The 13,056-nt window shown below is 34.8% G+C and overlaps 2 protein-coding genes across 2 annotated transcripts in view; both read right to left on the reverse strand.

Annotated features, from left to right (window-relative positions):
* LOC138700021 (zinc finger C2HC domain-containing protein 1C-like) overlaps window positions 1-13,056 on the reverse strand; it is a 612,196-nt gene that overhangs the window by 234,782 nt on the left and 364,358 nt on the right. The gene's annotated exons all lie outside the window — the stretch shown is intronic.
* Window positions 7,260-11,858, reverse strand: LOC138700030 (zinc finger protein 845-like). Its single transcript, XM_069826324.1, has 5 exons — window positions 10,876-11,858; window positions 10,689-10,793; window positions 10,264-10,609; window positions 9,961-10,188; window positions 7,260-7,741 (listed from the first exon to the last, which is right to left on the reverse strand). Exons 3-5 carry the CDS (start codon window positions 10,510-10,512, stop codon window positions 7,721-7,723), a joined length of 498 nt encoding a protein of 165 aa, XP_069682425.1. The 5' UTR covers window positions 10,513-10,609; window positions 10,689-10,793; window positions 10,876-11,858; the 3' UTR covers window positions 7,260-7,720.

The raw sequence follows: 13,056 nt of genomic DNA on the forward strand, positions 1-13,056 counted from the left end.
AATAATAATAATAATAATAATAATAATAATAATAATAATAATAATAATAATAATAATAATAATGGTGTTTTTATAGGTGCATCTAACATTGAAACATACGATTAGCTGTGTGTGTTTTAATGTCACAATGAATAATATTCCCTGTTTGTTGTGCAAGACCGCCTTAAATAGATGGAATCACTTTCGTAATACGCTGGATGGGTACAAACAGACATACCCCATTTCTTTATTTTACTTCCGTATTCAGACTAGGAAGAGTGACACAAATGTGTTTCTTATAATTGAAGCTAACATTGAAACATACGATTATCTGTGTGTCTTTTAATGTTGCAATACTCTATCAGTCATCTCACGTTACAATAAGCTCAGTGATAGTATGTGAAAACTACATCACAATAATTCTCGTTATGTTTAATATAGTATTTTAGTTAAATATAAAAAGAAGTGGATCAAATTCTCCCTGTTGGCTTAAAATATAAGTCTTTAAGTGGAAATTATTGATTTATAAATATATTATGATACACAACCGAGAGAGTTTGAGATTCGCTTCTGGGAGATCATGGGTTCAAAGTATCTGACTGAACTTTTTCATGATTTTCTTAGATGCATATTACTATTGGCTCACTGCAGCGGATTTATTTTACAAAGGAGCAATTTTATCTATATGAGTCGGGTAGAAGTGAAGATTGAATTTACAGTACGTAAGGTACTCTTTTATAGGGTAGAATTATTTCAACCTGAGTTACTAGTACGAAGGACGAAACTGGTAATTGGAATTAGACGCAATAGTCTATAGTGCGATAATATGCACATGATTTATAAATAGATTATGATACACAACCGAGAGAGTTTGGGATTCGCTTCTGGGAGATCATGGGTTCAAAGTATCTGACTGAACTTTTTCATGGTTTCCTTAGATGCATATTACTATTGGCTCACTGGAGCGGAGTTATTTTACAAAGGAGCAATTTTATCTATATGAGTCGGGTAGAAGTGAAGACTGAGTTTACAGTACGTAAGGTACTCTTTTATAGAGTAGAATTATTTCAACCTGAGTTACTAGTACGAAGGACGAAACTGGTAATTGGAATTAGACGCAATAGTCTATAGTGCGATAATATGCACAAAAGAACTGAAGACTGTATCGAAATGAAAGGTCACAATTTTAAAAAAATTGTTTAAATACCGGTATACATATTATGATTATTTTTCAATTTAACTTCATGTCTGTCTATCGGGATGTTTGTTACCTTTTCACATGATAATGGCGGAACCGGTTTCTATGAATATTGGAATATTATTTCGTTTTTTGCACTGTCTTGTTGATCACCCCGAGTACACATATAACATATTAATGACTGCTGATTAGATGTAATGAACTTACATTAGCCTACTGCAGAATCATGTTGAAGCTCACATCCCAGCCACTCGATTGTGAAAGAGACACGTGTGAGAGTACCACATGACCCAGGACCTTCCTTTAGATTTCTTAGTATGACATTCAGTTCAAGGTCCATGTGTGCGTTAACTTTCATTTTCTAGTTGCGACATTCACCGCGCTAACCATGATTGAGAAATGGATAGAGAAAGTAAAATAACGAACTATTGCATTAGCGACAATTTTGAATGCTATCGTTAAATATAAAAAAGAAGTGGATCCAATGCAACAAGTTGTCGATACCAAAGAATAGTTGGTTTGATGGGGGTGATGTATTGAAATAAAAGCAAGTTTATGCAAAAGTAGTGTAAGCTTATTATGAGTAAATAAAAAGTATATAAAATGTACTATTCTTATTATTTAAAGATCTCTTGCACGCGTCTTCTTTTACATGGGGGTTCATAAAATCCATGTCGCACTCTATTAACACCATATTGTAATACATGACAATCACATCTCCAACTATCACAAAGAAGAAACGTCAAATTCCAGAACTGCGATAAATTCTGGTTGTGATAGCTGCAAATGTGACTGTAATTACTTAAAGTACTTTAATCTTAACAAAAATATCCCCACTCAGAGGTGGGGGCTTTATTTTCATGAAACAATAATCAGATTAATGAAACTTGACGTCACTCAATTCATTTTCGTCAGTCACTTTTATACCAACCTCTATATACCCATAATTCTTCCGCTCCACTCCTAAGATGTTAATTCTAACATTAACGAATACAACCATCATCTGCACCTCATTACCTATGTTAAAATAAAACATGTTTGACACCGATTGTATCTAACGCTACTGAAAACACTGGGGTAGCTCCTTTATTTATTGCTCTGGTGTTTCCTTAGATGCATACGATAATATATACGTACCTAATTTCATTTTAATTTATTTTATTTACATAAACAATGATGCAGAACCGAGAGAGTATGAGACTCGCATTGAGGAGGTCATGAGTTCAAATTGTGTGGCCGAGTATAAAGACAACTGCCCTTCCGCTCCACTCCTAAGATGTTAATTCCAACATTATCGAATACGACCATCACCTGCACCTTATTACCTATGTTAAAATAAAACATGTCTGAAGGTTAGTAGAAATGTGGAGAAAACTCAATTCTCACTTCAAAAATGACCTATGATTATTAGAAGTGAATAAAATGTATAACATAATAACAATGGAGAAAACTCACTTCAACAGTCACCTGGTTGCTGTATTTAAAGAGGCATAAATACGTAAAGTTAGCATGATTTATACTCTATCTATGGCTGGAAGTAAAATCTTTTACCTGATTCCAGACATTCGCGGAGAAGACTGTAATTTCTCACAGCAGTTGTTAAAAGTACAAAGGGATATACATAAAAAGACTTGGACTTTTCAAGATAGATTGACGCATAACCACAGTCAGAGGAAAGGTTTCAGTAAGGCAGTAAAATCTTTCACCTTACTCCTTCCGCAGAAAATTTAATAATAATAATAATAATAATAATAATAATAATAATAATAATAATAATAATAAATCTTTTTCCAAAAATAAATGGTGTTTACATTTATAATTATACGTCGTAACGCATAAATCTAACGCATGAGTCTTATCAAAGTGCAAAATGCTCCATGCACCATATTGTAAGAAACTTTTAATATTTCTTTTTATTTATATGTTCAGAGAAGGTATACATTTTAATTACACGTCGTGATGCATAGATCTAACGTATGATTCTTATCAAAGTGCACATCATTAATTACATTAATCAGTGCATCACATTCAGTTTTTTTTAAGAACGTGACATTCATATTTTAATAATTTTTTTTTTATGATCCGCGGTTGCTCATGCTCTAACAAATGTTACTTTACTGTTATTATTTCATTGTTGTGATTATCACGATAGCGTTATTAATAATGTGATGCATAGGCCTAAATCTAACCATGATTCTTATCAAAGTGTACATCATTAATTACATTAATCAGTGCATCACATTCAGTTTTTTAATCATTTAACTAGATTGTGGGCTTATTTTCATTTAATTGTTGTAATTACATGACGTTCCTGCACTCATAATTTACCGATACTATTCGTTTCCCATGTTTCTTAAAATAATATTTATGTACCTAATTTCATCTTAATTTATTTTATTTACATAAACAGTGATGCAGAATCGAGAGAGTTTGAGACTCGCATTGAGGAGGTCATGGGTTCAAATTCTGTGGCCGACCATAAAGACAACTGCCAAATTGGAAATTTACATGTCATGATTCATCACCACCTCAATTGCCAATACGATAAACATTAATCAAAATCTATAATTAGTTACATGAACACAAGCCATCTATGCAAAAGGATGAGACAGGTTGACTTTCAATGATAACAGTTCCAGAGATTCAAAGAATGCCGTTTAACATGTCTGTTTCGTGTGCTCATTTAATAACTGAGGGAGTAGCTCAATTGGTAGAGCGTTCACAGTGCATCACATTCAGTTTTTTTTTAATCATTTAACTAGATTGTGGGCTTATTTTCATTTAATTGTCGTAATTACATGACGTTCCTGCGCTCATAATTTTCCCATACTATTCGTTTCCCATGTCGCTGTAAAAACAACTCATTATGAAAATGACTCCATCTATTCAATGTGGCCTTGCACAACAAACAGGGAATATTATCCATTTAACACTATTGTTATATGATATAATTAGTACAATAATTAATGCAAGGTTTCATTAAATGGATCATTGAATAAATATACGCATTTAAAGAGGAAGTACTAGTTTCCTCCCGCGAAGGAAATAAATTGTGTAACGTCATCACATCGATTGTTAAAAGTACAATACAATAATTAATGCAAGGTTTCATTAAATGGAAAATACTATCACTATTAATGATTAATTAATACAATTTGTTCAAACTACAATACAATAATTAATGCAAGGTTTCATTAAATGGAAAATACTATCAGCATTAATGGTTAATTAATAAAATTAAACTAATGCCAGGTTTCATTAAGGATCTACCTGCCGCGAGTCAACAACCTATAGTGCATGCAAGTAAACTTATTGTATCGGGTCCAAAGTCACGAAGCCTGCTTATAAGTGAATCTAACATTGAAACATACGATTAGCTGTGTGTGTCTTTTAATGTTGCAATACTCTATCAGTCATCTCACGTTACAATAAGCTCAGTGATAGTATGTGAAAACTACATCACAATAATTCTCGTTATATTTAATATGGTATTTTAGTTAAATATAAAAAAGAAGCGGATCAAATTCTCCCTGTTGGCTTAAAATATAGGCCTTTAAATGGAAATTATTGAATTATAAATAGATTATGATACACAACCGAGAGAGTTTGAGATTCGCTTCCGGGAGATCATGGGTTCAAAGTTTGTGGCCAACCAATCTGACTGAACTTTTTCATGGTTTCCTTAGATGTATATTACTATTGAGCTCACTGGAGCGGAGTTATTTTACAAAGGACTAATTTTATCTATATGAGTCGGATAGAAGTGAAGATTGAATTTACAGTACGTAAGGTACTCTTTTATAGGGTGGAATTATTTCAACCTGAGTTACTAGTACGAAGGACGAAACTGGTAATTGGAATTAGATGCAATAATCTGTAGTGCGATAATATGCACAAAAGAACTGAAGACTGTATCGAAATGAAAGGTCACAATTTCCAAAAATTTGTTTAAATACCGGTATCCATATAATGATTATTTTTCAATTTAACTTCATGTCTGTCTATCGGGATGTTTGTTACCTTTTCACACAATAATGGTCGAACCGATTTCTATTAACATTGGAATATTATTTCGTTTTTTTGCACTGTCTTTGTTGATTACTCCGAGTACACATATAACAGATTAATGACTGCTGATTAGATGTAATGAACTTACATTAGCCTACTGCAGAATCATGTTGAAGCTCACATCCCAGCCACTCGACTGTGAAAGAGACACGTGTGAGAGTACCACATAACCCATGACCTTCCTTTAGATTTCTCAGTATGGCATTGAGTTCAAGGTCCATGTGTGCGTTGACTTTTACTTTCACCGCGCTAACCATGATTGAGAAATGGATAGAGAAAGTAAAATAACGAACTTTTGCATTAGCGACAATTTTGAATGCTATCGTTAAATATAAAAAAGAAGTGGATCCAATGCAACAAGTTGTCTATACCAAATAATAGTTGGTTTGATGAGGATGATGTATTGAAATAAAAACAAGTTTATGCACAAGTACTGTAAGTTTATTATGAGTAAATAAAAAGTATATAAAATATACTATTATTATTTAAAGATCTCTTGCACACGTCTTCTTTTACATGGAGGTTCATAAAATCCATGTGGCACTCTATTAACACCATATTGTAATACAACACAATCACATATCCAACTACCACAATTTAAATCTGATTATTGTTTCATGAAAATAAAGTCCCCACCTCTGTTTGGGGATATTTTTGTTAAGACTAAAGTACTTTAAGTAATTACAGTCACATTTCCAGCTATCACAACCACAATTTATCACAGTTCTGGAATTTGACGTTTCTTCTTTCTCATCCTCCTCTACATTCCAAGTGCGTATAATCATATTACCCTTTCCTACATTCCAGGTATCTGATACAACATTCGCTTTTCCTTTCAATGCTTCTGGTTGACACCGACTGTATCTAACGCTACTGAAAACACTGGGGTAGCTCCTTTATTTATTGCTCTGGTGTTTCCTTAGATGCATACGATAATATATATGTACCTAATTTCATTTTAATTTATTTTATTTACATAAACAATGATGCAGAACCGAGAGAGTATGAGACTCGCATTGAGGAGGTCACGGGTTCACATTCTGTGGCCGAGTATAAAGACAACTGCCCTTCCGCTCCACTCCTAAGATGTTAATTCCAACATTATCGAATACAACCATCATCTACACCTTATTACCTATGTTAAAATAAAACATGTTTGACACCGATTGTATCTAACGCTATTGAAAACACTGTGGTAGCTCCTTTATTTATTGCTCTGGTGTTTCCTTAGATGCATATGAGTAATTTAGCAATGAGCTCACTATTTTAAAAAGTGTCACGAAATAACGTTCCTGCGCTCATAATTTACCCACACTATTCGTTTCCCATGTTCCTTAAAATAATATATATGTACCTAATTTCATCTTAATTTAGGAGGTCACGGGTTCAAATTCTGTGACCGAGTATAAAGACAACTGCCAGATTGGAATTTACATGTCATGATTCATCACCACCTCAATTACCAATACGATAAACATTAATCAAAATCTATAATTAGTTATGGTTACGTCACCTTTCTCGGGGTTGGTTGCTATCCCAACATGAACATCTGGCATGGTTGCACAACCGACCTCTGGAGCGGATGCTGTCCCAATGGTGGCTCCAACATCCAGTCAAGTATGTTCCGGATCTGTGTTTGCGTTATCAGATAGAGCTTTCAAAAATCGTTTGAAGACTTATATTGCTCTAAATCTAACAAATCATGAGAGTGAATTAAAAGATATTTGAGAATGCATCACTGATGAAATCCGAGACATTTTAAAGAGACATTTAAGTGAGTACTCTGCTTTAAAATTTAACATATTTGTTGAGCAAAATATAAAAAACGCAATGATATTTCAATAAATGTTTTTGCACTTGACGAGACTGATTATGTATTTCCTCTCAGGATGTGCGAAATGGAATTACCAAATCATAGGGCTTTGTTATACATTTGTAATGATAGAGAGTTTTGGATTTGAAATACACAAGTTCATTATATGTTTGTATGACGAATGGTATAAAGCCTGAGGATATGGAAGCATGATTGAGAGTCATGAATATCACACTTGTGTGTATGTTAATGATTAAACTGAACCTAGTCATTGTGGATTGAGGATGGGGATGTGCTTGGTAAAAGAACATAGTAACAAAATAACATTATGTGTATATATTGGTTCATAAAAAAAAAAATAACATGTAGTGAGTATTCAAATACATTTTCAGTTAGTGAATTCCAAGACAATCCATTTCTTCCAAATTATACACATAACTGATGATAAATTGTTCCAAGAATTCATTCTTTTCCACACCCTTTGTATAAATACACTGAATCAGCATCATTGTAATTAACATAACCAATACGATTAGTTTCACGGCGTCAAGTGAGGGGTTGTTTCAGCACAAAACAGCATCCTTGCTGTAAATTCCCGTGGAGACGGCAAGTTCTTTTAAAATACAGTGTTGTTTATTCAAGCTTCTTGGAAACCTTGTACGTCAGTTATCATAATGGACGTCCTGAAACAAAATAAGAGCGACGTAGCATGATACCTATTGTAAATTGTATAATGTCACAGAAAAGAAAAAAGTAAACACATATACTTACATTTTTAAACATATGATATGAGTAAAAGCACTTTATACATAATCCAATAAGACACTTTGAACTTTGTGTTCTTGCAATTCAACACCTGTTAATTTCAACATTGCTGAATAGGCAAGTCCTGGCACTGTATAGTAATACATACAATCTAAATCGTATGCTTTGAGACACATTTCGCGAAAATTTTCAAACACATCTGTCAAGATGAGGGTGTCGGATTTTAAGTACAAATCTGAATACTCCCCCAGCGTCTGAATATTGAATGTCTCCCAAACTGATTTTGCATGATTATAGTCCTCTTCGGTAATATGCTCATTAGTTAATTTGCTGAAAAAGTTCTCCTTTGGTGGCAGACAATTGTCCTCTAATCTATCTGACGTTGTTAAATAGTCATAGGAAAAAACACCCTTACGACAAACAAGATCAAATTTATCTTTGAAGTTTTTTTTTTTCCGAAAACTTATCTTTGGGCAAGTTGTCTGCTAATTGTGCTAAACTGGATGGCATAAACCGAAAAGAATCAAGAAATCGCATTTGCATATAACGCTTTCTTCTGTACGTGCAAGGAACATTTTTGACAAAACTGATGTACTTTTCCTGCGTGTTTGGTAAAACTTGAATGAGGTTGTCATCATAACCCAATTCCTTCACAATAAAATGTCCATCATATGATGACAAATTATGCAGTACTATAGGAATAAAGTGCTGATGCTGATACCTCAAATTACACTCATTGTGAGCAGCACCGCGAAATTTCCCCGTCAAATGATCATGATCACGAACTTTATAATTATCACCTAAAAATCACCCTTTTTACAAATGTGGCATATATTTGCTTTCAAATATGCATCATTTTCTTCACTGGTTAGTGGAATCATTTCTTTAATATCCTGAAATAATATTTGTTCAATTTTTTTCGTTTCCATCACCATGTCTTGTACGAAATGCTTTGCTGCATCACACCCCCTGTACAATTTCATGTCTGTGTATGTATCCTGACTATCCTTAAGGACATAACAATAACTAAACGGTGTATGTTTCTGATATTGCACTGTGTAACTAGAGTCTGGATTCCCATGACAATTTTCAATGGGCTCTAGCAAACACTCAAAATCCGCATAAATCACAAATCTCACCTTCTGCGAAAACTCGGGACGATCAAAAGACAGATAATCTTTATACGGAAATACTGATCTAACAGCACTAAATTGTGAACATACGCTCTCGTGATCTTTCAATCGTTCTGCACATGATCTAACCTCATTATGTCGAAAATATGCAAAACACCGTTTACAAACAGCAATTTGATTTTTGGAAGGTGTTAGTTGAGGCCGTACGTGTGCGCTGAAATTTGTTATGCAACAGTAATGTGATGTGATTTCATTACTAATGTATAACAAATCCCTATGATCTGGTAATTCCTTTTCACACATTCTAAGAGGAAATACATCATCATTCTCATCAAGTGCAAACACATTTATTGAAATATCATTGCGTTTTTCAAATTTTGCAATGTCGTTAATTCCCACGGGGAAGTCGATACACCAATCATATTTACATTCTAAATCTGGTCTATTCTCATAACTAAACATGAGGTCCTTGTCTCTATCAACATATTTCGAAAGTATGCAATACTTAAAACATAAATATCATTATTAGCAATGTTTACTAGAGATTTTGAACTCGCATACCTTCGAGGAAGTTCTATGTATGCACTTCCACCCATCAATGGCGTATATTTATTTACTCGCAATTCTAACTTATGTAATTTGACATAAAATAAGCCCGAACCTTTCATACTGCATTCTTCAAACTCTTTCAGAATCTTTTCCTTTTGTTTGTTGATAAATTCCCTGATATTCGAATACTGATATAACACATCATTTTTACTTTTAAAATTATGAAATATTGTCTCGCTGTGAACACTGGCAAACATAAATTCAACAAATATGTTAAATTTTAAAGCAGAGTACTCGCTTAAATGTCTCTTTAAGATGTCTTGCATTTCATTAGTGACACATTCTAAAATATCTTTCAATTCACTCTCATGATTTGTCAGATTTAGAGCAATATAAGTCTTCAAACGATTTTTGAAAGCTCTATCCGATAACGCAAACACAGATCCAGAACATACTTGACTGGATGTTGAAGCCACCATTGGGACAGCATCCGCTCCAGAGGTCGGTTGTGGAACCATCCCAGATGTTGATGTTGGGATAGCAACCGCTCCCGAGAAAGGTGACGTAACCATCTCGGATGCAGAGGTAGATGGCGGCATAACATCAACCCGTGCGGTGTTCATCACAGGTGCAGCGTTTTCATCTCCATTCACTTTCTCATAAGTCCCTTTGACATCTGTAACCTAATATGCAATTAATCATTAATATTGTCATAAGTATTAAACAAACTTAGTATGTGTTTATATTTACATACTTACCATATTATGGTTTTTCACATGCTGGACCATATGTCTTTCAAGTTTGACAACTGTGCCACATAGTTTACACTTGAACCTGGATGTGCTGTGATATTCTTTTTTGTGTGGCGCTAAACTGTCTTTGGATGAATAGTCTTTTGAACAAATATCGCATTTGTACCCTATTGCACTATGTTTGTCCTTCACATGTGCTGTTAATCTCCATTTATGTGAAAATGTTTTGCCACAAATGTCGCATTTGTTCTCCATTTTTTCTTCTCTATGCGGTCAATTGCTGAATAATGTCTTCCACATCCGTCATCTCCTTCAATGTTTCACGTTTCCTCTTCTCTCCTCTTTTACTTTTCTGCTGAAAATAATAATGTAAGTTAGTCACACATACACACTACATTATTTGGTGAAAGAATAACAAAAAATACACTCACCGCTTTGTGGTTAGGGCATGTTTCAATGCAATTCTCCCGCCAAAATCTATTTTTCCTGTTGGCTTTTTTCTCCTCATCAACGACCACTTTCACAATTTCAGGTTTCTGTTAAACAAAACAATAACAAATATAATCATTATGCATCACAAATACAGTTGTACTTCATATAAAAAAGAAATACACTTACTGGTTTATAGTTGGGGCACGTGTCTTCACATCTCTCCCGATAAAATCTTTTTCTTGGCGCTTTCACAACCACATCCACACTTTCTGGTTTCTGCACAAAAACAAAATAAGAAATATAACCATTATGTATATCATATCAGAATTAGTTAAAGAAATAACCACACTGTACTCATCTCTTTGTAAGTGAGGCAGCTAGGATCGCACAGTTCCCGCCAGATGCGTAAATGTGACTCACAATGATCCCTGCACTCAATCAGGTGCTCGCCATTACCTAAGCAGGTATTGCTGTGGTGGGTATCCTCATGTGTTGAAATTGAATTTAAAAAAATAATTTCCGTATTACCACATGGTAACACTAATGAGTAATCAGTATGTAACTGATTTTCTCCATGTATTATTCTCTTCACCTCCGTATATATGTTATTAAACTTGTTTATATAGTACTTGCGAACGATTTGGTGCGGCTCATCCAACCATTCATCTCTCATACCAGTTGGATATGAATATGTTACCTCAAATGGCACTTTGAAATGTTCCTCTTTTGTTATTAGTGGAATGTTCTTCAAAGCGTTACTGTCCATGACTCCTCATCACGCCCTAATACTTCCGCTTTTTACCAGTGACATGGAGCAAAAAACTCTTTTGCAACTGAACTTTCTCTTCAACCGGCTGGGCTGCGGAAGGTCAGCCGGTGTACGCCGAACACACGACACGTGTCGAGGTGTTGTTCACCTTGTCATGTGTCAACACGTCGCGCTTCCACTTTCACATTTGGTTCAAGGTGAATTACAAACAACGGACTTCAACACATGTCGAGAGGTTTGCCTTGGATCTTATGTAACACAGCATTCACTTTCACATGGAACCAAAACTCCTCCTTCTCACAGCTCCACTCCATTTCAACATTCTCTCCATGCTCATTCGTCAATCGCTTTCCCACACCGCTCGCTTGCAAATCCCCATTCACCAATCACCTCATTTGACCACGCCCCCTTTCCCCTATCCCTCTTTTGGCCACACCCCCTTTCCCCTATTCCTCATTTGGCCACACCCCCTTTCCCCTATTCCTCATTTGGCCACGCCCCTTTCCCTATCCCTCATTTGGCCACGCCCCCTCCGGCCCTCAATACCCTCCAACCCTTGACGTCAGTCCACTTTGTATACTACTGTTGCTCTTTGTTATGCGTCAGCGAATACTTACAGAGCAGTTAGTTTTACAACTTTCTCTTGGACGGTCTGTTTTAGCAGCACTTCTGTGTATTAGAAAATAAGGGAATATACAAAGCGTCCCAGCGAGGTTTGTGCCAGCCGCGCGCATCCCTGGCCGTCCGCACGAAACCACAATTTGTCGATATGTTATGCCCGCACATATTAAACGCTCGACAACGGCTCGCCGCTGGCACAAACCTCGCTGGGACACTATGTACTTAGAATATCATAAACCACTATTGCCTTTGAATATTGATCTCGATTTTAAATAGGATTTTCGTTAATAAAAACATTAAAATTATGTCAATAGGCCTATATGAATACGTACCTTATGTGAATTGTGCAGAATTAATGGAACACATGTACTTGAACCATATTACTTTAATTTTTACTTTTCGGAATTATAAATAATTCCTTTTGTATGCAATACAGAAAATGAAATGTTATCTCCTTCTTTCTGTGATCAGTAAATAATTTCAGTCATGTATGCCTTTTCGATAACAATTTAAGAAAAGCTATAAACAGGAATGTCATTGGCAACATAAGAAAAGCACTAAATTGTTGCGAAATGCGTTGAATGCTTTGTGAGAAACTTTGTATCACCTTCGTTAAATAATATATTTTTTCCTTAATGCATCAATGTTTCATTCAACTGTATACAAGACGTGGTGGGACTCCTAATACGTGGGATAAGTAAGATATCGGACTTCGACATGAGACAAACATAAGGTATCGCATTGGTAATAAATATTCATGGCTTACGTAGATGATTTTAAAACCACCACCACGATTTTCACACAGCGTTGAGGATGCTACAGCTGACTGATTTTATTATTATTATTATTATTATTATTATTATTATTATTATTATTATTATTATTAAAATCAGTTATTGAATGACGATGCATCAACTGGGAGGTTATTTAGCGTCAGTGGGATTGGTGATAGTAAGATGGCATTTGGCGAGATGAGT

This window comes from Periplaneta americana, chromosome 1 (assembly GCF_040183065.1).
Source record: "Periplaneta americana isolate PAMFEO1 chromosome 1, P.americana_PAMFEO1_priV1, whole genome shotgun sequence".
Classification (NCBI taxonomy): Eukaryota; Metazoa; Arthropoda; class Insecta; order Blattodea; family Blattidae; genus Periplaneta; species Periplaneta americana.

Coding starts and splice junctions, on each gene's coding strand:
- LOC138700030 (XM_069826324.1), bottom strand. CDS start 10,512: ATGGAGAACAAATGCGACATTTGTGGCAAAACATTTTCACATAAATGG. Junction 10,189..10,263: donor ATGTGAAAAACCATAATATG/GTAAGTATGTAA, acceptor ATTGCATATTAG/GTTACAGATGTCAAAGGGAC. Junction 7,742..9,960: donor TGGCTTCAACATCCAGTCAA/GTATGTTCTGGA, acceptor ATTTTGTTTCAG/GACGTCCATTATGATAACTG.